This window comes from Conger conger, chromosome 1 (assembly GCF_963514075.1).
Source record: "Conger conger chromosome 1, fConCon1.1, whole genome shotgun sequence".
Classification (NCBI taxonomy): domain Eukaryota; kingdom Metazoa; phylum Chordata; class Actinopteri; order Anguilliformes; family Congridae; genus Conger; species Conger conger.
Genome location: NC_083760.1, coordinates 92,723,198 through 92,749,675, shown reverse-complemented (window position 1 = coordinate 92,749,675; position 26,478 = coordinate 92,723,198). Strand labels below are relative to the sequence as shown.

Genomic DNA, 26,478 nt, shown 5'->3' with positions numbered 1-26,478 from the left:
ATGAAAGAGGTTAACACTGTGATGAGTGCTGGGATATCCACACATTTCATGCTTTTGACACAGACTTGCTCCAGATCGTCTTGATGGCACATACAGTACCTTTCTCTCAAACATAAATACTTGTTTGGTCACCAGGCAGCCATGGGTCTTGCCAATAGAGCAGCCAAACTCCTGTGACACTCTCGGAACACCACCTCCCACACACGGCACTCACCACTATCTGATCGTTGACCTGGACCACTTCGTCTCCGGCCAGGATTTTCTCACAGAACCCGGCGGGTGACTGCAGCCAGAGGGGGGAAACAGAGCGAGAGAAACATGCGGTCAGTGTGGTCACCGTGAGGTCACAGAGGGGCCTACAGAGAAGTCACAGTGAGGTGACATCACGGTTGCTCTGAGGTCACATTACGGTCACAGTGCGGTCGCCACAAGGTCAGAGGGGTGGACTGTGAGATCACAGGAGGGGTGACTGTGAGGTCACGGAGATCAGATGTCAAAAGTGCGAGTGGAACGATGAGACTGGTGCCAGACGTGAGCCTTCAGCTCTAGTTACTGAGGCTGGGTTATTAATATCGTGATAATTAATATCACACATGAGGAAGTGCACATTTCAAAGCCACGCAGCCCTTCCTGTGATCATGCAACTGTCCGCGGGCTGGGTGGGTGGGTGGGTGGGGGTAGGTGGTATCTCTGTCGGAGGGGAAAACCCCTCCGATGATGACATCACGGAAAAAGCATTTGGCCAGTGACCCCAAATCCCGCTGGACCACGAGCAGAAGGTTCATTTCACCTGCCGGCTTTGCTTTCAGACGTTCCCAGGCAATGACCCCATTAACTATAACAAGACGGGGGGGGGGTTTCCATCACTGCTCGGAAAGACAGGAGAAGCAATGTCGTCAGGAGAAATGGAGATGGGAGTGATTTGCAGACATGTGGGTCTCCATCAGGGTCATATCATGGTTAGACAGCCAGGCGTATATGTAGATTTTTTTATTTCATTTATTTATCAGGGACAGGGCACATTAATCAACATTTTCAGTTTCAATGTAAATGTGGCAGAGTTATGCATGTCTTTGGACTGTGGGACAAAACCAGAGTACCCGGAGGAAACCCACACAGACATGGGGAGAACATGCAAACTCCACACAGACACTGGGAGAACATGCTAACTGCACACAGACACGGGGAGAACACGCAGACTCCACACAGACATGGGGAGAACACGCACACTCCACACAGACATGGGGAGAACACGCACACTCCACACAGACATGGGGAGAACATGCACACTCCACACAGACATGGGGAGAACACGCTAACTCCACACAGACATGGGGAGAACACGCAGACTCCACACAGACATGGGGAGAACACGCACACTCCACACAGACATGGGGAGAACATGCACACTCCACACAGACATGGGGAGAACATGCTAACTCCACACAGACATGGGGAGAACACGCCATTGTACACTTGAGTAAGGCACTTCCTGCTGTGGACATAGCTGTGCAAGTTCCCTTGCTTGACAATGGCTGATAAATGCCAGTCATGTCATTGCTTACCCTAAGACCTGTCCACACCAGGAACGTTACAGGCTGACTGTAACGATAACGGTGATGAACGATCACGTGACAGAGATCCCAATGACATCGTTACGCTGTGAATACCAGCATCCACTTGAGCTAGAAGTGGGGGGGGGCACTTTTCTATACTTATTCCAGATAAAAGGAAGTTGACTATGACGTCATCAGAGAGAGTTGTTGTGACACCATAAAGGAATGTGTGTCCCCTGTCCAGCATGTATTTGTCCCTGCATTTCCACAGCCGGCAGGAAACCCCAGAGAATATTCAGCGCTCTCTGACAGAGATACCACCTACCCCCCCACCCACCCACCCAGCCCGCGGACAGTTGCATGATCACAGGAAGGGCTGCGTGGCTTTGAAATGTGCACTTCCTCCTGTGTGATATTAATTATCACAATATTAATAACCCAGCCTCAGAACTAAGTAGCTCAATGAGTTCTGAAGCTGTTAAATGAGTTGTGGCTTTGTTAGGGTTGAAGTGAAAACCGACAGGACAGTAGATCTCCAGGAACAGGGTTGGGCAGCCCTGCTCTACATGTATCTATCAGTGGTAATACAGGTCCCTCTACATGTATGTATTATATGTGTAATACAGGTCCCTCTGCATGTATGTATCACGTGTGTAATACAGGTCCCTCTGCATGTATGTATCACGTGTGTAATACAGGTCCCTCTACATGTATGTATCACATGTGTAATACAGGTCCCTCTGCATGTATGTATCACGTGTGTAATACAGGTCCCTCTACATGGATGTGTAATACAGGTCCTGAAACTTGTATGTATTACATGTGTAATACAGGTCCTGAAACATGTATGTATCACGTGTGTAATACAGGTCCCTCTGCATGTATGTATCACGTGTGTAATACAGGTCCCTCTACATGTATGTATCACGTGTGTAATACAGGTCCCTCTGCATGTATGTATCACGTGTGTAATACAGGTCCCTCTGCATGTATGTATCACGTGTGTAATACAGGTCCCGCTGCATGTATGTATCACATGTGTAATACAGGTCCCTCTACATGGATGTGTAATACAGGTCCCTCTACATGGATGTGTAATACAGGTCCTGAAACTTGTATGTATTACATGTGTAATACAGGTCCTGAAACATGTATGTATCACATGTGTAATACAGGTCCTGAAACATGTATGTATCACGTGTGTAATACAGGTCCCTCTGCATGTATGTATCACATGTGTAATACAGGTCCTGAAACATGTATGTATCACGTGTGTAATACAGGTCCCTCTGCATGTATGTATCACATGTGTAATACAGGTCCCTCTACATGGATGTGTAATACAGGTCCTGAAACTTGTATGTATTACATGTGTAATACAGGTCCTGAAACATGTATGTATCACGTGTGTAATACAGGTCCCTCTACATGTATGTATCACGTGTGTAATACAGGTCCCTCTGCATGTATGTATCACGTGTGTAATACAGGTCCCTCTGCATGTATGTATCACGTGTGTAATACAGGTCCCTCTGCATGTATGTATCACGTGTGTAATACAGGTCCTGAAACATGTATGCATCACGTGTGTAATACAGGTCCCTCTGCATGTATGTATCACGTGTGTAATACAGGTCCCTCTGCATGTATGCATCACGTGTGTGATAGAGAACACATGCGTGTGGAACCCCTCCCCTGCGGCCCGGGATTGGCGGTACCTCGGCTGCAGTGCCGGTGACAAAGTGGGAGCTGGAACCTGTGGAGGTGATCTCTATTCCCTGGAGAGAGAGAGAGAGAGAGAGAGAGAGAGAGGGGGAGAGAGGGACAGTCATAACCTGATAAATGAGAGATACACCAGATGAGGTCAGAGGCCTGACAGCTTAACGTTAATTGAATTCCTTTCTGCCTCCATCACTATGAGAGAGATGGAGAGAATGAGAGAGGAAGACAGAGAGAGAGAAAGGGGGAGACTGAGGAAAAGTGGATGGAAAGAGAGAGGGAGAATGGGAGAGGAAATGAGTAGAAAGAGGGGAAAGAAGAATAGAGGAGAGGGAAGGCGGGATGAACAGAGAGGGAGGGAGAGAAGAGGAGAGAATAGGAAGGAGAACAGATGATAGAAGAGGAGAGGAGTACCAGCTGGTCTCCTGGATTGGCGGGGATGAGGTCCACGCTCTCCAGATGGGCGGTGTGGTTGAGGAGAGACTCGGGCGTGCTGCTCAGGATCTCATCACAGATGGCCACCAGCCGACGGCACTGCGGCGAGAACCACAGGGGAAAAAACACAGGTGAAAAACCACAGGTGAAAAAACTGGTGAAAAAAACACCACAGGTGAAAAAAAAACACAGGTTAAAAAAGTCACAGGTTAAAAAAGTCACAGGTTAAAAAATCACAGGTAAAAAAAGTCACAGGTTAAAAAATCACAGGTTAGGGTGTCTCGGTGGCGCAGCCTGCAGAGCACTGACCGGATGCTCATTGTGAGCCGCGATGTCAACGGTTCGAATCCGACCGTCTGACAATTTGTCGCATGTCTTTCCCTCTCTCTCGCCCCCCATTCTTCCTGTCTCTATATACTGTCCAATAAAGCTGAAAAAGGCCTAAAAAAATATCTTTAAAAAATCACAGGTTAAAAAAATCGCAGGTTAAAAAACACCTGCAGCATCAAAGGCTTCCACTGCCAGGCTTCTCCTTAAGCCTACACCTTATACTCCTTCCACGCACGTTTACCACGGGAACCGAGCATTTTCATGAAGAACTCTCTCAGAACTGTGTGTGCGCTCACTGTACAGCTCAGCTCTCCTCAGTGCGGTCCCCGTGTTCCAGATCTGGGAGGGGCCCGCGCCCTGCTCTGTAACCCTGCTGCACGATACAGGCCCCCAGGTCAGCGAGAACAAGCTCGGTCAGAATCAGGGTGAACGCATTTTAACCCATATGGCACTCTCGACCTCTTCGACTAATCAAAATGACTGCAATACTACTGTTTCGAGCCCCTATTAAAACCCTAGTTTTTTATTTATTTTTTTAAAATAAGGGGACAGGATGAAGGGCTGAACGTGTGACGTGTGACGTGCGTTAAAAACCTCAGGTGAGCCCTGAGCGAGGCGCACCTGGGCACTCCAGCCCCCAGTCAGGCCCTCTCGTCAGCGCAGAGAACGAGGGCGTCTTGCAGAGGCACCCAAAACCCCACTCCCCTGCGCTCCCGGTCACGGAGAGCACATGACTCAGGGGATAAGAGCTTTATGTGGGCTGGGAGGGGGGGGGTCACGCGTCAACTGTGACCGCATGACCTCATCTGCTGTGGAGGCCGATTACAAGATCGTCAACAGCACTGATGAGAACGCTAATGTAGCCGGTGCAAGTGAGACCCACAACCATCCTCTGAACAGGAGTGATTCACCCAGAGACACGCCCCCCGGAGAAGGCCATACTCACGATCGAGATGATGTCCTTCTCTTTCTCATACACCGTGATATCCTGCAAACAGAGAAGAGAGAGCCTTATAGCACAGCCCGTACCAGCCCAGAACAGCGGGAGAACTTTTCAACAATGAACGACGGAGTTCATCAATTTAAGGCCCAATTAAGGGCCCTTGTGGCCCTCCAGGACCAGGGTTGGGTTGCTCTTATAGAAACGTATGAGATCACCTACTTTTCCACAAGAAACTGACATTTAGCTACAGGCTATCCTCAGATCACAGCTCAGGAATCAGTAGAATTCTTCTGTCTTAATTGAATAATCAACACACAAAACTCTGTCATGTTTGCCTCTGAATCAGATTTAAGAAAAGGTACGGTGAACTGGGTGGGGGGGGTAGCACTGCCGCCTCACAGCAAGGAGGTCCTGGGTTCGAATCCCCGTCGGCCGGGCCCTGCATGTTCTTCCCGTGTCTGCGTGGGTACTCCGGTTTCCTCCCACAGTCCAAAGACGTGCAGGTTAGGCTGATTGGAGAGTCTAAATTTCCCGTGGGTATGAGTGTGTGAGTGAATGGTGTGTGTGCCCTGCGATGGACTGGCGACCTCTCCAGGGTGTATTCCTGCCTTTCGCCCAATGTATGCTGGGATGGGCTCCAGCCCCCCTGCGACCCTGTTCTGGATAAGCAGGTTCAGATAATGAATGATTGAACGAATGAACTGGGGGGTATTACTCTGTCAGCTGGATAAGTTCACCAAGTAACACCCAGAACCCTTCCAAAACTTAAAAGTAAAAAAGTAAAGTTTGATGCTGTGATCCAGCTAAATCAGCCGCTTTGTGCTATACCCCCCCGACCTGAGGGGGAGAATCCGTTCCAGACAGCCGTACGTCAGTAAGGGGGAGACCAGGGGCCGACGCAGATGCACACCACGCAGCGGGGAGGTGGCGGTGAGCTACACAGTTCATTACAGAGGAGAGGGGGAGTGCGAGCGATTGCTTTCATAAACAAACTCCTGCAGGAAAGATGTCATCCGTATTCTCCGTGATTAAGCGACTTAATACGGCCGCCCACTCAGACTTGCGCATCGCAAAACACACAAAACGCAAAACACGCCAATCAACAACGGTGACGCTGAGTGGCTGGTCCGTAATGAAAAATAAACACACCTTCATCTTTCTCAGAAACACAGTTTCATTGCTGTACAAAATTACATTATTCCATTTAAAAAAAAAAAAAAAGAAAAGTGTAATGAAGGGATGAGATGCCTGAAGACCGACTGAGGAGCTTCATTGGCTCAATTTGCATCCTCTCTCAGCCCAAAGGATCATTCCCAAAACATGTCCATACCAAACACCACACACACACGCCGAGTACCACAAAGTGGCCAGAACAATGCCCTTATTTTGCACTGTTCATCTCTTCCTTCTTTTTTGTTTTTTTTAACCCTTTGAGGAGCAGATATTTTTATAGGATTTTTTTTTCCTTTTTTTTCCCCCCTAAAATCTAAGTTAGTGTTCTAGAACTGTGTTGCTTCCAGTTACCCGTAGCAACCGTTACCACGGCATTAGAATTAGCAGCATTAGCACTGGAACATTAAAATGCCCATTACCATGCCCATTACAATGCTCATTACAATGCTCATTACAATGCCCATTACAATGCTCATTACAATGCCCATTACAATGCTCATTACAATGCTCATTACAATGCTCATTACAATGCCCATTACAATGCTCATTACAATGCCCATTACAATGCTCATTACAATGCCCATTACAATGCTCATTACAATGCCCATTACAATGCTCATTACAATGCTCATTACAATGCTCATTACCATGCCCATTACAATGCCCATTACAATGCTCATTACAATGCTCATTACAATGCCCATTACAATGCTCATTACAATGCCCATTACAATGCTCATTACAATGCCCATTACAATGCTCATTACAATGCCCATTACAATGCTCATTACAATGCCCATTACAATGCTCATTACAATGCTCATTACAATGCCCATTACAATGCTCATTACAATGCTCATTACCATGCCCATTACAATGCCCATTACAATGCTCATTACAATGCTCATTACCATGCCCATTACAATGCTCATTACAATGCCCATTACAATGCTCATTACAATGCCCATTACAATGCTCATTACAAAAGCCCATTACAATGCTCATTACAATGCCCATTACAATGCTCATTACAATGCTCATTACAATGCTCATTACCATGCCCATTACAATGCTCATTACAATGCTCATTACCATGCCCATTACAATGCTCATTACAATGCTCATTACCATGCCCATTACAATGCTCATTACAATGCCCATTACAATGCCCATTACAACGCTAATTACAATGCCCATTACAACGCTAATTACAATGCCCATTACAACGCTCATTACCATGCTCATTACCATGCCCATTACAATGCTCAGTGAGGCTACGGAAACCCACAGGCTAACAGGTGCAAACCCCAGCGTGACCAGTCTGGGCTAATCCTGGGAACTTCATTTTCCCTCTCATGTAGTTAATTTAAAAACGCACTCGCTCATTCGCTCTCTCGCTCTGCTGATCTCTCCCTCTCCCGCTCTGCTGATCTCTCCTGCTCTGCTGATCTCTCCCTCTCCCGCTCTGCTGATCTCTTGCTCTCTCGCTCTGCTGATCTCTCCCTCCCTTCTTTCTCTCCTCCCACGTTCATTCCCCTGCAGTATCTCTTCCTATGCACACTCACACTCCTTTCCTCTCCCCTGCTTCCCCCCCATCTTCATTCCCTGCCCTTATTTTCCCTCTACCCTTCTTTCTTTCGTCACCCTCCCCTTCAGTTAACACGGCTATCCATCAACAGGTCCTTCCTTCCAAAGAGGAAGACGCAGATCACCTTCAGGCTCAGACATCCAGATTATGTGCACGTACTACTCTGCAGGTTATTTAAAAGATCTATCTGTATCTACGTTACTGAGCTAGCTAGTTTGCTAAGCCCGATTCGCGATTTTAGTTTTTTAGTTCGACAAGCTGCTGCTGCCTTCCAGGCTTCACTGAGGGAAGGGAAGTAGCTTGGGCGAAAGAAAGCTGGAACCTTCCGGATAGCCACTAACAGCCCGTGCATCAGCTGAAGGCTACGCCTTCACGAGGTTAAGTACCGGCTTGAACCGTTAAAACAGCCCCGGTCCCAAACAGCGGCACTCTGGCTATTATGTGAAGTGAAAGCTCCGATGTCATATAGTTTTGTTTTGTTTTGCTTCAACGTGGGCCACATTAGGACATGAGGTAAGGGCGGTCGTCTGCCAGTCGGAGGGTTGCCGGTTCGATTCCCGCCCTGGGTGTGTCGCAGTGTCCCTGGGCAACACGTAACCCCCGAATGCTCTTGACGAGCTGGTTGGTGCCTTGCATGGCAGCCAATCGGGCGGATTAGGGCAAAGTACATGCTATTTGGAGTGCTTCCAACGCGGCACATTAATCATTATTTAAATCTCTAAATCGCACCAAACACAAGAGAACTAAAGCATACGAAAAAGAAAAGAAAAAACTGTCTACATAAGGCTACATTAGATTTAGTAGAGATTCCTGAATTCCCCTAAATACAGAGATCCAAGTGAAAATGTAAGTTGACTGTGCACAAAACTAACATGCGGTTGGAAATGTCTGAAATGTTTTACATATGTTTCATAACGTATTATACATTATACTGTACGTGACCATTTTGTGAATGGGTGAAATGTTTGTAATTAAAACACGGCACAGTCATTTATAGTGGAACCTACTCCTGCAGGCTAATCGTGATAATTGTGTACATCGTCATGGGTCACTGCCCTTATGGCCGTCTTCCAGAAAACACAATGTTCACCCGTCTTATTTCACACCCCCGTGTCTGCCGAATGCCATTAATGTAATGTAATGAGAGGTTTGGGAGTCACCGGTCCAGATCCATGTCACGGGTGGTGAGGGTTCCGGCACAAAATGGCTGCCGTTGCATCACCCAAGTGGGCGCTGCGCGTTGGCGGTGGTTGTCATCACTGGAAGGAAAGCGCTTTATAACTGCATCTTGTTTGTGGTCCCTGGAACAGTAGAAATCTCTGGCCAACCCTAATCTCACCACTTTTGTCCAGCTTTACTCTAGGCCCACCTCTAATTTTAGTCTCTCTCTCTCTCCTCTGCCCCCCGAGAGACTCTCCCCTTCCACGTGTACTAAAGGAAGAAGCGCCAAACAGAACGTGACCCGGAGGTGATGGCAGAACACGCCCATTACCCACTTCTGCCCTGTAACCCAGCAAGGCTCTCAGTTCTGCTTCCAGCCTCTCAGTCCGACCCCGCTGACTAAAACACCTCGCCCTCTCCGCTGCGCCCCATACGGACATACCTTTGAACGTTCAACCCCAGGGGCTCATAGTTTATAACCGTGTAATCCCCGCAAGCACTCCCTGATTAAATTCCGGGATTAAGAACTGAGCTGAGAAGCATTTTTCCGTTCCCGGGACCCTCCATCTAGAACACACTCCCATCTAGAGAGCTACTTTCGTTGAGCGGAAATTGTTTTAATCAAGAATTTGAATTAAAATGAAATCCAAGAACATTTTAAAGTCCAAAGACATGCAGGCGCTGGGACTCACTTGTCAATCCCAGTGTGACTACCCTGGTAAAATAAAGGAGAAAGTAAAACAAATAATATAAGAATTCTGTTTCCACTGATCTATAATGTGCATCATGGATGGCCGTTAATGCATGTATGATGTGTGTGCATGGAGCAGCAGTCTGACCCAGGTCTCCCTCGCAGAACAGAGTATATCTCTCAACAGGACTGCCTGGTTGGATTATGAGTCAATGAAAGAGGCCCAACCCTGAAGAAAAATAGGCCACTCCCACCGCAGGGAAATGGCTCTACTACGTGACCTCCACCCCTGATGACTCATCAGACACTGCACCAATCGGATCGCCCCATCCAGCTGCATCACAGTAGGAAGAGGCGGAGCACTTCACTCTCTGTCGAGAACGGTGGGGACAGGCGAATGCATCGGGCCAGCCTGTAGCCTATTGGTTAAGGTACCCGGTAGGTTGAAGGTTCAGTCCCCGCGGTGTAGCCACCGTAAGATCCGCACAGCTGTTGGGCCCTTCAGCAAGGCCCGTAAATTTCTCCAGGGGGGATTGTCGCCTGCTTAGTTTAATCAACTATAAGTGGCTTTGGATAAAAGGGTCAGCTAAATAACATGTGATGTAAATAACATGTAATGGGTAAACATACAGGAAGGTGCAAAGCTGTTAATGCAAAATCTTCGCTCTTTACTGTTCACGGGCACAGAATCTACGGTTGCTTGAACAAAACTCAAAAGCCTGAGAATCATTGCAGCTACACTCACATCATACCTGCTCCTGGGTGTGTTTTTTAGGAATTGTTGAAGGACCCTACTCTACTGCCTGCAGCAGTTTGTCAGACTGTTGGTTTGTTTGTTGGTTTTATTTGACTAAATGACATTGGCTTAGGCTAAACTGGATTAAACCAGGCTAAACTGGATTCTCTTTCCACTTCTAGTGATTTAAAAAGAAACTGAAAATCCACGAAGCCATGTATAGGGGAAAGAACACTATAAATACTAACACTGACATTCAACACCGTCAATCCATGTATACGGCTGTATATATTTTACTGAGGCGGTTCAGGTTAAGTTTGCTCAGGGGTAGAACATCACCGTCCCAACCGGGAATCGAACCGACAACATTGGAATTGCGAGCCTAGCTCCCTACCCATGGTGCTACACTGACACAAATATTACACCGTAATATTATATCATACACAGCTCACACATAACAGGCTTCAGTCTCTGCCTCCTCCTGCGTATTTTGCATTTTAAAGGTGGCAGTTCATACGAGGAAGTACTTATATTGAAGCGGTAAATAAACTATCGATTTCACATATGGAAAATCCTGCCGGGCAGGAAAAGACACCTTGCATTACTGGTCAGTGCACTGCTGGTGACACCGACTCTGCTGCCAGTGCACTGCTGGTGACACTGAATCTGCTGCCAGTGCACTGCTGGTGACACCGACTCTGCCGTAATTATTTCTGTCAGTTGCAGCCAGTCTTTAATCACTGGGACGCGGAGGGAACTGGGCCGCGGAGGGAACTACCAGCATGCATCACTCGGAGACAGGAGTAAAGCCGACGGGGTACAATTGGCTACCAAATTGGGAGGAGAAAAAAAAAAAAAGAAGCTAAAACCCCCGACGTGAAAACACAAAGCCGCAAGCTTACATTTCCAATTAGCTCGCGGCGCGGCTAGCCCTGACGAGCTCACGCAGGAAGCCGACGTAGCCCGCCAAGTCCCAGGAGGTAGGGATCCGATCCAACGCAGAAGCAGAGAGGTTACAGTGCAACGTCTCTCTCTTTTACCCCAGGGCTGCGCTAAATGTCCTAGGCCAACTGCCTGTAGCCGCCTTTGCCTGGTATGATGTCCCACCTTTGCCACCAAACTGTGCCCATGCGACCCTCAAGAGTCAGGCTCACAGATGCCGATTAAGCTTTGTCTCTGTAAAGTGACATCGGCCCTGAGAGCATTTGTGTGGAGTGGCACAGACCCCGCTTTGAGATGCCTTTGAGGCCAACGCAATAGTCTTCAACTCCACAACACCAGAAAGACGTGCGTGTCAGGTTAGGCGTGCTCCGAGCCGTTAACCTGGACCGAGGCGCTGGCCTCAGAACAGGGGCTGGTCCCCCGGGCGCTGCACTGTGGCTGCCCCCCTGCTCCTGAGCGACTAGGATGGGTGAAATGGAGAGGACCCATTCCGGTTTATTGTGTCACTGTGATCGTACGCACCGCGCCGCCCCATTTAAACACACGGGAGTGAAAACACGCTTTAAAACCGGAGCGTTCGGAACCGTTTCAGAGCGCCCAGGGCCCGTCCCCACCGACGCACACCTCCATCTGGAGAGCCAGAGACCGCAGAGCACAGACACCCTTCACTTCCCCAAAAGGGAAGGCTTATCGTTTATCATTTACTGAACCGATGACTAGTTCTGATCCTGCTCTTGATTGAAAAAGGAGATCTACAAATTATGTTATAAAAACAACAAGCTCAGAGAAGCGCTTCAGTCTTTCAACGAAACATACGATCTTATTTGTTCACGCAAGAAGAAAATTTCGCTTGTTTTAAGGTACTTTTTGCTTGACGAGCAAGACTTACCCCACAGGCAAATCTAGAAATTTGTCAAACTGTCTCCCCTCATTGCCAATATATCTGCCTTATCTTGCTAAAGAGTAGTAGAAATAAACTTTTAAGTCTAAATACAAGACTAAACTACTTTCCAATGAGGAAAGAGTAGGCTGAAAATGTAGTTCTGATCATTTTCGTGATTAAAAAAACGATGTAAAATGATAATAATTTAAAAGACTGGGAGGCTCTCCCTGAGAGTTTGGGGTGTTACCTTGCCGCGGGCGGGGTGCAGACGGCCGAGCCGGAGGAGGTACGCAGAGACCGGAGCGGAGGAGAGCGGCAGGTGGAGCGCATAAAACAGAAGAGCCGTTTCACTCTCTCCTTCCATCCTTCCTCTTTCAGGTCCCCTCCCCTCCCCTCCCACCCACTAACCAACCTTCACTTCAGTGCCAAAGGAGAAACACACTTTATATTTAGCACTCTGTTAAGCCCCGATTCAAAATGGCCCCCTGACCCAGCACCTGACTTAAAGAGACCGGACTGCACAGCCTGATCGACACGAAAGCAGGGAGGGGTTAGTCAAATGTACAATAAAACAACAAGTTCTTCAAGGATAAGCGATCAAAGATTCCCTCCTCTCTCCCTCTCTCTCTCACACACTATGTCTCTCTATATCTATCTCTCTCTCTCTTCTGGAAGAAAACAGACAAGCCAACGCTGAGTATTTTCCTGTTGCTCGTCTGTGCGAACACCTGCTCCATGACACCACACAGAACATGCAGCACAGAGAGAGGAGCCTGTTAGTGAGGGGAGCTCACAGGGCAGCATGAGCCCACGGAGAGGAACACATACCGCCTCAGATCCACCGTCCCAGGGTGCACTGCAACTCCAGTCCACACTGATCCCTCTTCCTTCTCTCTCTCCCTCTGCCCTCCTCCTCCCCCTTTCTTTCACCCCCTAGCTCACTCACACTCTTTCACTCTCTCCCTCTCCCTCTCTCTCTCTCCCTTTCTCTCCCCCCTGCCCTTACCCCTCCCTCTCTCTCCCCCTTCTCTTACCCCTCCCTCTCTCCCCCCCCTTCTCTTACCCCTCCCTCTCTCCCCCCCCTTCTCTTACCCCTCCCTCTCTCCCCCCTCTTCTCTTACCCCTCCCTCTCTCTCTCCCCCTTCTCTTACCCCTCCCTCTTCTCTTACCCCTCCCTCTCTCTCCCCCTTCTCTTACCCCTCCCTCTTCTCTTACCCCTCCCCTTACCCCTCCCTCTTCTGTTACCCCTCCCTCTCTCTCCCCCTTCTCTTTCTCTCTCTCTCTCGCTCTGACAGTGTGATGTTGTGTGAAAGTGTGTGTGCTCCAGAGTCTAAATATGGTATAAATACTGCGCCCCATACAGTGCAGGTTATTATAAACTCACACTCTCTCTCTCCCCCCTCCCTCCCTCCCTCCTTCCCCTCTCTCTCCCTCTGCAGTTGTGTGAAAGTGTGTGTGCTCCTGAATCACAGTGGTCCCCCGTGCGCTGCTGGTTATAAACTCTCTCTCTCTCAGCCGGGCAGCTCTGCTCTGCTTATAAAGAGAGGAAGAGAACCACCTGCTTTCCTTTCAACAGCTCACTGTATGGAGTGACGTCAAAGCACACACACACACACACACACTCACCACGGACACACATACACACACTCATACACACACACACACACACACTCACACCTACACCTATACACTCAGCAACACACACACATGGACACACACACACACACACACTCACCACAGACACACATACACACACACACACTCACACCTACACCTATACACTCAGCAACACTCACTCACTCTCACACTCACACTCACACACCAGGGACAGACACACATACAAACACACACTCACACCTACACCTACACACTCAGCAACACACACTCACACACAAACTCACTCACCACGGACACACACACACTCACCAGGGACAGACAGACAGACACTCACTCACACACTCAGACACCTTCACACACTCTCTCACACAGACCCCTATAGCTAAACACACACACCTACACACTCACACACACACACACAAACAAACACCTACACACTCTCACACTCTCACACACACTCACACACTCACACAAACACACACACCTACACACACACTCACACAAACACACACACACACAAACACCTACACACACACACACACACACACACTCACAAACACCTACACACACACACTCACACAAACACACACACCTGCACACACACCCCTATAGCTAAACACACACACTCACACAAACACCTACAAACACACTCACACTCACACACACACACACACACACACACTCACACAAACACACACACCTACACACACACTCACACACACACACACACCTACACACTGCTCTCCTGCCACCACCTGAGAGCTGGTCACTTCTGACACACTTCCCTAATTCAGCATCTTCCCCATCTTTACTACGTGCGTGTGTGCGCGTGTGTGGTAAATGTGTGTGTGTGCGTGTGTGTATGGGTGTGTGTGTGTGCAGGCTGCCATGTTTTCACCGGTGCATTGGCGTGCATGTGCGTATGCGTTGACCTTCTAAACTGGGCGCTTGATGATGATGCGTTGAGAGATGAGACGTGACTGACAGCAGGAACTACACTGTACAAATTACATTTTTTATAACTTATTTCAGATTTTTCCATTTTCCTCCCAATTTGGTTGCCCTATCTACGGTATGCATTCACTCCCAATTTCTAACACGGAAAACAAAAACATCTGAAGTCAATAGAACAGAAACGCCTCTTTCTGACAGAGGGTCAGCCAAAAAAAACAAAACATTTCTCCTTCCAACAAACAGACAAGGCCATGAACCAGTGTACAATTTTATTTTATTTAAGTTAAAATGTTACGAGTCCTCTTGCGATTTTCAACTACTGCTCAAAATTAGCTGCCAATGCAAAACTGATACCGCCCCCCCCCCCAACATTTCCACCGGCCAATTCTGACTAACACAGGAGCCGCTCACGTACAGAGACAAGCGTTGGCGCGATCCTGGGAGTCTAGCGCCCCCTCGCAGGCCTCTGACGTGAAAGAGCTGCCGAACGGCCCGGCCGCAAGAGGATCGCTAATTCGGTCTGGCACTGGGTCACATTCAGGGGTCCGAGTCAGATTCAGGGGTCCACATTCAGGGGTCACATTCATGGGTCCGATTCAGGGGTCAAATTCAGAGGCCCTTATAATTCAGGGGTCTCAGCACATCAAGGCAAAAAATCTTCGCTCTGTCCCAGCGGAACCTCGGTCTTGGCAAGGGGCTGCAAACCTAAAATATCCCAGGCTAATCCGGGCTCTACACAGTCAGACGACATTTAATTCAGTCACCCTCATCACCAGAGGCCAAACAGTGGAAGAGGCCACTTCATCAAAAGCACCAACCAGAAACATTCAGGGGAACGTTACTGCTGAACACGGGATCACTCTCAAACACAAGCGGCCTAGGCGCTAAAACATGGCACGTCTCACAGGAATAAACAAATGAACAAACGGGCTACGACAACATTCCAGACTCCTCGGCAGACTCCCGATGCTTACCGCGGTGTCCCATGCGAGGCGCGCCTCCCGGAGAAGGAAAACCAGGAGCCGTCAAATCCTCCGCTTCCGAAATAACCGGACAACCGAGGCCGCGGCGAGGCGCGGGAATGCCCCCGGCGAGGTCGCCCCCCCGGCCTGCGCACACGGCTCGCAGCAAACGGCTCTCTGGGATCCAAAGCGGCGCGTTCGCGGCGCGGAAACGGTCTGAGGAGCCCCCCGTCCGATTATCGCCTTCTTTCTTTTCCGCAGAGCGCTCAGTCAAACGCACTCTTTCACAAAGGAGGTCCCGCAAACAGGAACGAAGCAAACAATGGGCTCGTAGTTAAGAGTGAAAAAAAACTAAAACAAAACACAAACACGCAGGCACACTCATACCACACACACACACACACACAATGGCCTCATGAATGAATGCTTCAAACGTCAAGAGCCACCTCCAGGCTCTGTGACTACACTAATTACCCTCGGAGCAAACACAACAGTCATCCACAGGCGAGCCCCCCTTCATAAAGCTCCCACATCCTCAGAGGTGACATTGTTCCCCCGAGGTCGACGGCACAGAGTCATTTCCCCCTTCCTTCCCATTCCAGGAGGAAAAACAAGCTACCTCCACAACATGCTCAGCACACACACACACACACACACACACACTCACTCACTCACACATACACACACACTCACACTCACACATACACACTCACACACACTCACACACACTCACACACACTCACACACACTCACACACACACTCACACATACACACACACACACTCACACATACACCCACACACACACGCACACACACACTCACACTCACACATACGCACACACACACTCACACACACTCATACACACTCATACACACTCATATACACACACACACACACACACACACACACACACACACACATACACACACACACACACACAGCCTTGAGCTGACACACACACGCACACACAGCCGTCAGCTGACACACACACACACAGCCTTGAGCTGACACACACACACGCACACCAGACCTGGGTCAAATACATAATTGTTTTGGATTCAAATACTTGTCTACGCTTTTCTGGTGAGCTCGTGTGGTGTACTGGAACCTATGAAATGCTCTCAAAAAGTGCATTCCCTGCATTCTGGTCCTCTTGGATTAGCTCAATTGCACCAAGCAAGGTCAACCGAGAACATAAAAGTATTTGATTCCAAAACAATTCCGTATTTGACCCAGGTCTGACATACACAGACATGCGCAGACGCACACGCGCATGCGCACGCGCACACGCACACGCACACGCACACGCACACACACACACACACACACACACAGCTGTAAGTTCCAGTGGGAGAGGATGTCCATGTGGGACCATACCTACTGCAGCCCAGTTGGTCCTGAGGCCCTGAGAGGAGTGCAGAAAGGCCCAGCAGGAAATGAGCCCAGGCTCCCCAGAGAAAGCAGGTTCATCCCTCTCTCACTCTCTCTCTCTCTCGCTGAGTCTCTTTATACGGCCTCCTCTCTCACTCCCTCCCTCTCTCTTCTCTGACTGGCTGAATGGCAGGTGAGATGTAGAGTTTCGGTGCCCCCTCCCTCCCTCTTTCCGTCTCTCCCCCACCCCCCCACGTCCCAACTGTGCCTTGGGGCCGATGACAAATCCAAACTTGCCCTCTGTTGCACGCAGGTGGCAGTTCCCCTGGTAATAACCTGTCTAACCTGCCTCACCCCCCAGTCTCTCCAAATCCCACCCCTTCCCCCACCCCAAAGGAGGTTGAGTCTTTATAACAAACAAACAGGCCAACAGCTAAACACCCATCTCTCCCTGTTAGCATAAACACCTAAACTCCCATCTCTCCCCTTTATCACAAACACCCATCTCTCTCTGTTAGCCTAAACACCCCTCTTTCCCCTTTATCACAAACAGCTAAACACCCCTCTCTCTCTGTTAACACAAACAGCTAAACTCCCCTCTCTCTCTGTTAGCACAAACAGCTAAACCCTTCTCTCTCTCTGTTAGCACAAACAGCTAAACTCTTCTCTCTCTCTGTTAGCACAAACAGCTAAACTCTTCTCTCTCTCTGTTAGCACAAACAGCTAAACAACCCTCTCTCCTTATCCTCTACCTCCTCACCAGGCCCAAAGAAACTATTCCAGGTATGCGGAGAGAGACACTCAGCATGCAGCGCCTTTGCAGAACACACACGGAGAGTGGGTGCACAAGTGAGTGTGCGTGCGTGCGAGTGTGTGTGTGTGTGTGTGTGTGTGCGTGCGAGTGTGTGTGTGCGTGTGTGCGAGTGTGTGTGTGTGTGTGTGTGTACGTGCGTGCGTGTGCGAGTGTGTGTGCGTGCGTGCGTGTGTGTGTGTGTGTGTGCGTGCGAGTGTGTGTGTGTGTGTCTGTGTGTGTGTGTGCGTGCGTGCGTGTGTGTGTACTTTCAGAGGCGAATAATAAAAATAATCCAACAACAAAAAAGCTCTCTGGTTCCTCTTTGGCAGATTTCACAAGCACTTTCAATCATCCACAATGTCCTTTCACTAAATGACAGGCACACTGCGGTACCAGAAACATCTTCCACAAATTACTTTAATCCTGCACAGCACATCCAACCAATTACAGCACTTCTGCAAACGGCTGTTAAATCACAAATATAGTCACAGTTCATTTATGACAGTATGGCAATTAAACATACAGGGGGTGGCCTGTAGTGTAGTGGTTAAGGTACATGGCACGCAAGGACAGTGGTTCTAATCCCGGTCCAGCCACATTAAGATCCGCACAGCCATTGGGCTCTTGAGCAAGGCCCTTAACCCTGCATTGCTCCAGGGGAGGATTGTCTCCTGCTTAGTCTAATCAACTGTACGTAGCTCTGGATAAGAGCGTGTGCCAAATGCCATTAATGTACTCTAATGTAACAATGAAACCTACATTTTGCACTCATTTAAAGACTCGTAACCAACCACTTTGTTCATTTCCTATGGAAACTTTCCCATTTAGGGGGTGAGCCTGGAGAGATTATGACATTTTTGTGGCCATATCCATTTTTACCGACTGGATCTATAGAGTCCGCTTTACTAGGTGCAGTACTGTGTGGTGGCTACAGGAGGCAGTATAGTGTCATCTTTTCTAGGTGCAGTACTGTGTGGTGGCTACAGGAGGCAGTATAGTGTCATCTTTTCCAGGTGCAGTACTGTGTGGTGGCCAAAGGGGGCAGTATAGCGATGACTTTACTAGGTGCAGTACTGTGCGGTGGCTACAGGGGGCAGTACCTTGTGCACAGTTGTCCCCAGCTCCCTGCAGTGTGTGATGATGTCTCTGCTCGCCGTGAAGCCACTCAGCTGGGAGAACAGGTACCTGCACAGCAACACGGCAAATACAGAGAATCCATTACCATTAGGAATGACCAGGCAAACACAGAGAATCTATTACCATTAGGAATGACCATGCAAACACAGAGAATCTATTACCATTAGGAATGACCATGCACACACAGATAATCTATTACCATTAGGAATGACCATGCAAACACAGAGAATCTATTACCATTAGGAATGACCATGCACACACAGAGAATCTATTACCATTAGGAATGACCATGCACACACAGAGAATCTATTACCATTAGGAATGACCATGCAAACACAGAGAATCTATTACCATTAGGAATGACCATGCAAACACAGAGAATCTATTACCATTAGGAATGACCATGCACACACAGAGAATCTATTACCATTAGGAATGACCATGCACACACAGAGAATCTATTACCATTAGGAATGACCATGCACACACAGAGAATCCATTACCATTAGGAATGACCATGCACACACAGAGAATCTATTACCATTAGGAATGACCATGCAAACACAGAGAATCTATTACCATTAGGAATGACCATGCAAACACAGAGAATCTATTACCATTAGGAATGACCATGCACACACAGAGAATCTATTACCATTAGGAATGACCATGCAAACACAGAGAATCTATTACCATTAGGAATGACCATGCACACACAGATAATCTATTACCATTAGGAATGACCATGCAAACACAGAGAATCTATTACCATTAGGAATGACCATGCACACACAGAGAATCTATTACCATTAGGAATGACCATGCACACACAGAGAATCTATTACCATTAGGAATGACCATGCAAACACAGAGAATCTATTACCATTAGGAATGACCATGCAAACACAGAGAATCTATTACCATTAGGAATGACCATGCAAACACAGAGAATCTATTACCATTAGGAATGACCATGCACACACAGAGAATCTATTACCATTAGGAATGACCATGCAAACACAGAGAATCTATTACCATTAGGAATGACCATGCACACACAGAGAATCTATTACCATTAGGAATGACCATGCAAACACAGAGAATCTATTACCATTAGGAATGACCATGCACACACAGAGAATCTATTACCATTAGGAATGACCATGCACACACAGAGAATCTATTACCATTAGGAATGACCATGCACACACAGAGAATCTATTACCATTAGGAATGACCATGCACACACAGATAATCTATTACCATTAGGAATGACCATGCACACACAGAGAATCCATTACCATTAGGAATGACCATGCAAACACAGATAATCTATTACCATTAGGAATGACCATGCAAACACAGAGAATCCATTACCATTAGGAATGACCATGCAAACACAGAGAATCTATTACCATTAGGAATGACCATGCACACACAGATAATCTATTACCATTAGGAATGACCATGCAAACACAGAGAATCCATTACCATTAGGAATGACCATGCACACACAGAGAATCTATTACCATTAGGAATGACCATGCACACACAGAGAATCCATTACCATTAGGAATGACCATGCAAACACAGAGAATCTATTACCATTAGGAATGACCATGCACACACAGAGAATCCATTACCATTAGGAATGACCATGCACACACAGAGAATCTATTACCATTAGGAATGACCATGCACACACAGAGAATCTATTACCATTAGGAATGACCATGCACACACAGAGAATCCATTACCATTAGGAATGACCATGCACACACAGAGAATCTATTACCATTAGGAATGACCATGCACACACAGAGAATCTATTACCATTAGGAATGACCATGCACACACAGAGAATCCATTACCATTAGGAATGACCATGCACACACAGAGAATCTATTACCATTAGGAATGACCATGCACACACAGAGAATCTATTACCATTAGGAATGACCATGCACACACAGAGAATCTATTACCATTAGGAATGACCATGCACACACAGAGAATCTATTACCATTAGGAATGACCATGCACACACAGAGAATCTATTACCATTAGGAATGACCATGCACACACAGAGAATCTATTACCATTAGGAATGACCATGCAAACACAGAGAATCTATTACCATTAGGAATGACCATGCACACACAGAGAATCTATTACCATTAGAATGACCATGCAAACACAGAGAATCTATTACCATTAGGAATGACCATGCACACACAGAGAATCCATTACCATTAGGAATGACCATGCACACACAGAGAATCTATTACCATTAGGAATGACCATGCACACACAGAGAATCCATTACCATTAGGAATGACCATGCACACACAGAGAATCTATTACCATTAGGAATGACCATGCACACACAGAGAATCTATTACCATTAGGAATGACCATGCACACACAGAGAATCTATTACCATTAGGAATGACCATGCACACACAGAGAATCTATTACCATTAGGAATGACCATGCACACACAGAGAATCTATTACCATTAGGAATGACCATGCACACACAGAGAATCTATTACCATTAGGAATGACCATGCACACACAGAGAATCTATTACCATTAGGAATGACCATGCACACACAGAGAATCTATTACCATTAGGAATGACCATGCACACACAGAGAATCTATTACCATTAGGAATGACCATGCACACACAGAGAATCTATTACCATTAGGAATGACCATGCAAACACAGAGAATCTATTACCATTAGGAATGACCATGCACACACAGAGAATCCATTACCATTAGGAATGACCATGCACACACAGAGAATCTATTACCATTAGGAATGACCATGCAAACACAGAGAATCTATTACCATTAGGAATGACCAGAGAGAAAGACAAGGGTGGGGGACAGCAGCAACAGTAAGGGGAGAGAGAGTGAGAGAGAGTGAGAGAGAGAGGGAGAGAGGGAGGGAGAGAGAGAGTGAGAGAGTGAGAGAGAGGGAGAGAGGGAGAGCGTGAGAGAGAAAGAGTGAGAGAGAGAGTGGGAGAGGGAGAGAGAGAAGAGAGGGAGAGAAGAAGAGAGAGGGAGGGAGAGAGAGGAAGCAAGAAAAATAAAGAGTGAACAAGAGAGAGACAAGAGAGGGAGAAACAGAGAGAGGGAGGAACGTGTGTATGTGTGTATGTGTGTGTGTGTGAGTCAGCGCCGCATAATAAACCAGTGGTTCTGTGCCGCTCTGTTGTAAGTGTAAGCAGCCCTGTGAGCAGCCCTGTAAGCAGCCCTGTACGCAGCCTGTGAGCAGCCCTGTACACAGCCCTGTACGCAGCCCTGTACGCAGCCCTGTACACAGCCCTGTACGCAGCCTGTGAGCAGCCCTGTACACAGCCCTGTACGCAGCCCTGTACACAGCCCTGTACGCAGCCCTGTACGCAGCCCTGTACGCAGCCCTGTACGCAGCCCTGTGAGCAGCCCTGTACACAGCCCTGTACGCAGCCTGTGAGCAGCCCTGTACACAGCCCTGTACGCAGCCCTGTACACAGCCCTGTACGCAGCCCTGTACGCAGCCCTGTACGCAGCCCTGTACGCAGCCCTGTGAGCAGCCCTGTACGCAGCCCTGTGAGCAGCCCTGTACGCAGCCCTGTGAGCAGCCCTGTAAGCAGCCCTGTACACAGCCCTGTGAGCAGCCCTGTGAGCAGCCCTGTACGCAGCCCTGTACGCAGCCCTGTGAGCAGCCCTGTACACAGCCCTGTAAGCAGCCCTGTACGCAGCCCTGTGAGCAGCCCTGTGAGCAGCCCTGTAAGCAGCCCTGTGAGCAGCCCTGTGAGCAGCCCTGTACACAGCCCTGTGAGCAGCCCTGTACACAGCCCTATAAGCAGCCCTGTACACAGCCCTGTAAGCAGCCCTGACCAGAACGCAGGACGCTGAGTGGGACATCCTGCCTCACAGCCTGCTCACACACTTCCCAAAAATAAAGTCCACCTGCGACAGCGACAGCTCACTCAGACTCCACTCTAAAGCTGCGTCCCAGCTCCGTCCGCCATTTTGTTATTCAACATTATTACCCGATTCATACGTTTCACATGTACATTCGTTATTATGGAAGGGACCCCGTTCTCATATAATAAAATCAGGTGATAAGCGATGAGATTAACGGTCACTCCCGGCCAGTTTTCACAAGGAATACAGGGTTTAAAAAAAAAAGAAAGAAAAAAGTGTACATACGGATTACAACATGACTAAACTATTAAATGCTTATAGAGCGCCTTGCGTAACTGCAGGGGCGTGCGTGGGACTGGGAGTACAAGGCGGTGCACGGGATCATAATTTGGCAGGAGGGAACGGTAATTTACACCCAGATACCGACTCTCTCCCAAGGGGGGGGAGGCGAGGGGGGCAGGTGAGGGGGGCAGGTGAGGGGGGTGGGGATTTATTGAAGGGCAGGGGAGTCGACTTGACGTCACATAAGGAGAGGGACGTGGATGGATAAGAGCTTCGGCATTTGTGTATTTTCGGCTTCGAAAATTCACAAATATGACAATTCTATTAATTTAAGATGTGTTCATATGGTAATGAAAAATGTACTAAATTGTGTAAACAGTACATTTGATTTCCGTTGTCTTTAATAACAATATTTCTAATATTTTATGAAATATTTCTGCGTTTTGGAAATAGTTTTAATTTTTAAATCCGGATTAGGTTAGGATACCGATAGAAACACAAACACCGATCAAGACTCAATCTGAATTAGATTAGGATATAGATAGAAACACAAACACTGATCTAGACTCAATGTGGATTAGATTAGGATATGGAAGGGGGAAACCTGATAACCAACACCGTTATCCTCCTTTGCTTTATGAATTCAGGGCTTGGTGTAGGGTCCATCAACTCTTTTATGGTGTATAAGGTTAGGTTATGGGGGAACCTGAGTCATGTACATTACAGTACAACATAACATTACAGTAATTTAGCTGACACTTTTATCCAAAGTCACGTACAGTTGAGTAGACTAAGCAGGCCTTGCCCTTAGCACTGATTATATTTTTTAACCAAAAAGCTTTTGCACTTTTCTTTTGTTACTTTGTTCTCTTACACTATTGAACATTCGCATTTCATTTTCTCAACTTTAGTATTTTTTTTTCCTTGGCTTGTTTGTTGTTTGTTTTGGGCATATCTTCCTCTGAGTCTCACAGTTAAACTCACAGAGGACCTGGCGTGTGTAAGGGTAATTTTCTTAATTGATAATGTGTGTTAACATAAAGACAATCACATGATTAGAAATAACCTTTTAGTGATAATCCTTATTACTATTCAACCACTTTCTGAATTAAGTGCTTACTAGGAGTCTTTCTCTGTCTCTCTCCCAGCAGACAGACAGCCTTTGACCTTAATGTCTCTGCTTCTCAGCTAGCACATTCTGGTCTTACAGCAAGGTCAACAAGGGGTATTCAGAAGACAAAATACTGAAAAATGTTAGTGGCCAGCTTCATGTCTTTTTGTTTTGGTAAAGCCCCCCCCTTCTGGAAAAGTGTGTATAAGAGTCTTACTGTGTCTGATTCAAATCACAAAGCCGGTAATACGAAAGTTAAACTGAATATATAGCCAAATGTATAGCCATCGTTGTTTTTACTGGGATCTGTTTCATCAGTCGATACTCACCAGTGAAATGTGCAAAAGGGCATTTTTCCCTAGGAGGTGGCAGGCTGTTTTCGCCGGTCTCCCAACATGCAACGGGTCACGATTCGGACACATATTTTTGGGGACAGGATCAGTCTATTTATGTTCACTGTTACCCAGGAGACTGTTCTTTCCCACTAACCCCTCCCCCGCCCCCCCAAAAAAACTATCCAAAAACACTAAGTAGTAAGTTCCCATAACTCATTGACAAGGACACCAGTAGAATAATACTTCATCGCTCGAACAGGGGGGACAATGTGTAGGATGTGAAGATAATAGAACTAGATTTGGGAGAAAAACAATAGAACTACATTTCGCTGGTAAATCCTTTGTCTGGTGAGAGAAGCTGCCGGTAACTGTGGGAGGGTGAACATAAAGAGGAAAGTATGGAAATTTCTAGAAGCTGCCAAGTGGAGTGCCCTGCCAAAAGAGCCGGAGCACAGCGGGCGCAGGAAGTGTATCGATGATGCGTTTAAAAAAAATAAATGAGATACGATTTGTAAAAAAGATATTACGGCCATTTGGAGGGGAAACTTAGAGCACTTCCATTCAGAGACCAACCAGCCAGCCAACTATGGGAGTGGATTATCAATTTAAAATAATACAATTATAACAAAAATTACCTATATTTATAATTAGGGGCTTAAAATATACTGGGCCTGTTTCGCAGACACAGGTTAACCTTCAGCATGGCGCACCTTGTAGCCGGACCAATCAAAGCGCTTGGCACAGATGGTGTTCAGCTCATTGGAGCCAGCCAGCCAATCAGAACAGAGGTTGACTGATGTCAATGAGCCTCAAAGACACAGTCACTAAAACAGAAGGCTCTTAGAAAAAGCTCATGAGAGGTGCTGGAGAATGGATTGTTTTACAAACAATATGGACCTCAGGACCTAAAATAAAACACTTTTGATATGGAAAATGCACAATGTGGGATCTTTAAGGAACCAAGAAGTGCAGTGGTCACGTGATATGCAGGGGTCGGTCGGTCTCCCGGAAATAAAGGTACAATACGTAATTTCAGACTCCTAGCACTCCAGAGAGGAATTGCAGCAACAAACCATCAAACCACAACACTATTTACTATTTTGTTTGAAACCTGAATTTAAGAACTATAAGCACAAGCAGAGGGTGAGTCAACCTGTCAGTGAGCCTTTTTCAAAGACAGGAAGTGATTCACAATGGTCTTACAACGTGCTAACACAAACATCTTACCTATTGTACCTTTAAAAATAATAAGATCAAATTTAAAAGCATAAAAGCACATTTTAAAAACGACTGAAAGGTAAAGGCACGAGGCGTTTTGGGGGGGGGAGGGAGACTGTCAGCTAGGCTAATGCTAACAGACAACAGACTGTCAGCTAGGCTAACGCTAACAGATGACAGACTATGTCAGATAGAGGCTAAAGCTAACAGCGAACTGACTGTCAGCCAGGCTAACGCTAACAGACGACAGACTGTCAGCTAGGCTAACGCTAACAGACGACAGACTATGTCAGATAGAGGCTAACGCAAACAGAGAACTGACTGTCAGCCAGGCTAACGCTAACAGACGACAGACTGTCAGCTAGGCTAACGCTAACAGACGACAGACTATGTCAGACAGAGGCTAACGCAAACAGAGAACTGACTGTCAGCCAGGCTAACGCTAACAGACGACTGACTGTCAGCTAGGCTAACGCTAACAGACGACAGACTATGTCAGATAGAGGCTAACGCTAACAGAGAACTGACTGTCAGCCAGGCTAACGCTAACAGACGACAGACTGTCAGCTAGGCTAACGCTAACAGACGACAGACTATGTCAGATAGAGGCTAACGCT

The 26,478-nt window shown here is 47.3% G+C and overlaps 1 protein-coding gene across 8 annotated transcripts in view; it reads right to left on the bottom strand.

Annotated features, from left to right (window-relative positions):
• cnksr1 (connector enhancer of kinase suppressor of Ras 1) overlaps window positions 1-26,478 on the bottom strand; it is a 50,478-nt gene that overhangs the window by 18,500 nt on the left and 5,500 nt on the right. For 5 of the 8 annotated variants that reach the window (XR_009709064.1, XM_061247217.1, XM_061247218.1 and 2 more), the window contains exons 4-8: window positions 18,957-19,041; window positions 4,987-5,028; window positions 3,690-3,809; window positions 3,275-3,334; window positions 216-283 (exon numbers count right to left, since the gene is read on the bottom strand). Coding sequence is in view for 7 of the 8 variants with exons in the window: in XM_061247217.1 (XP_061103201.1) it covers window positions 216-283; window positions 3,275-3,334; window positions 3,690-3,809; window positions 4,987-5,028; window positions 18,957-19,041 (375 nt within the window). In the remaining variant the exon portion in view is untranslated. Of the gene's footprint in view, window positions 1-214; window positions 284-3,274; window positions 3,335-3,689; window positions 3,810-4,986; window positions 5,029-12,404; window positions 12,536-18,956; window positions 19,042-26,478 lie in introns of those variants that run through there. The other 3 variants (XM_061247220.1, XM_061247216.1, XM_061247221.1) reach the window with 2 other exon arrangements.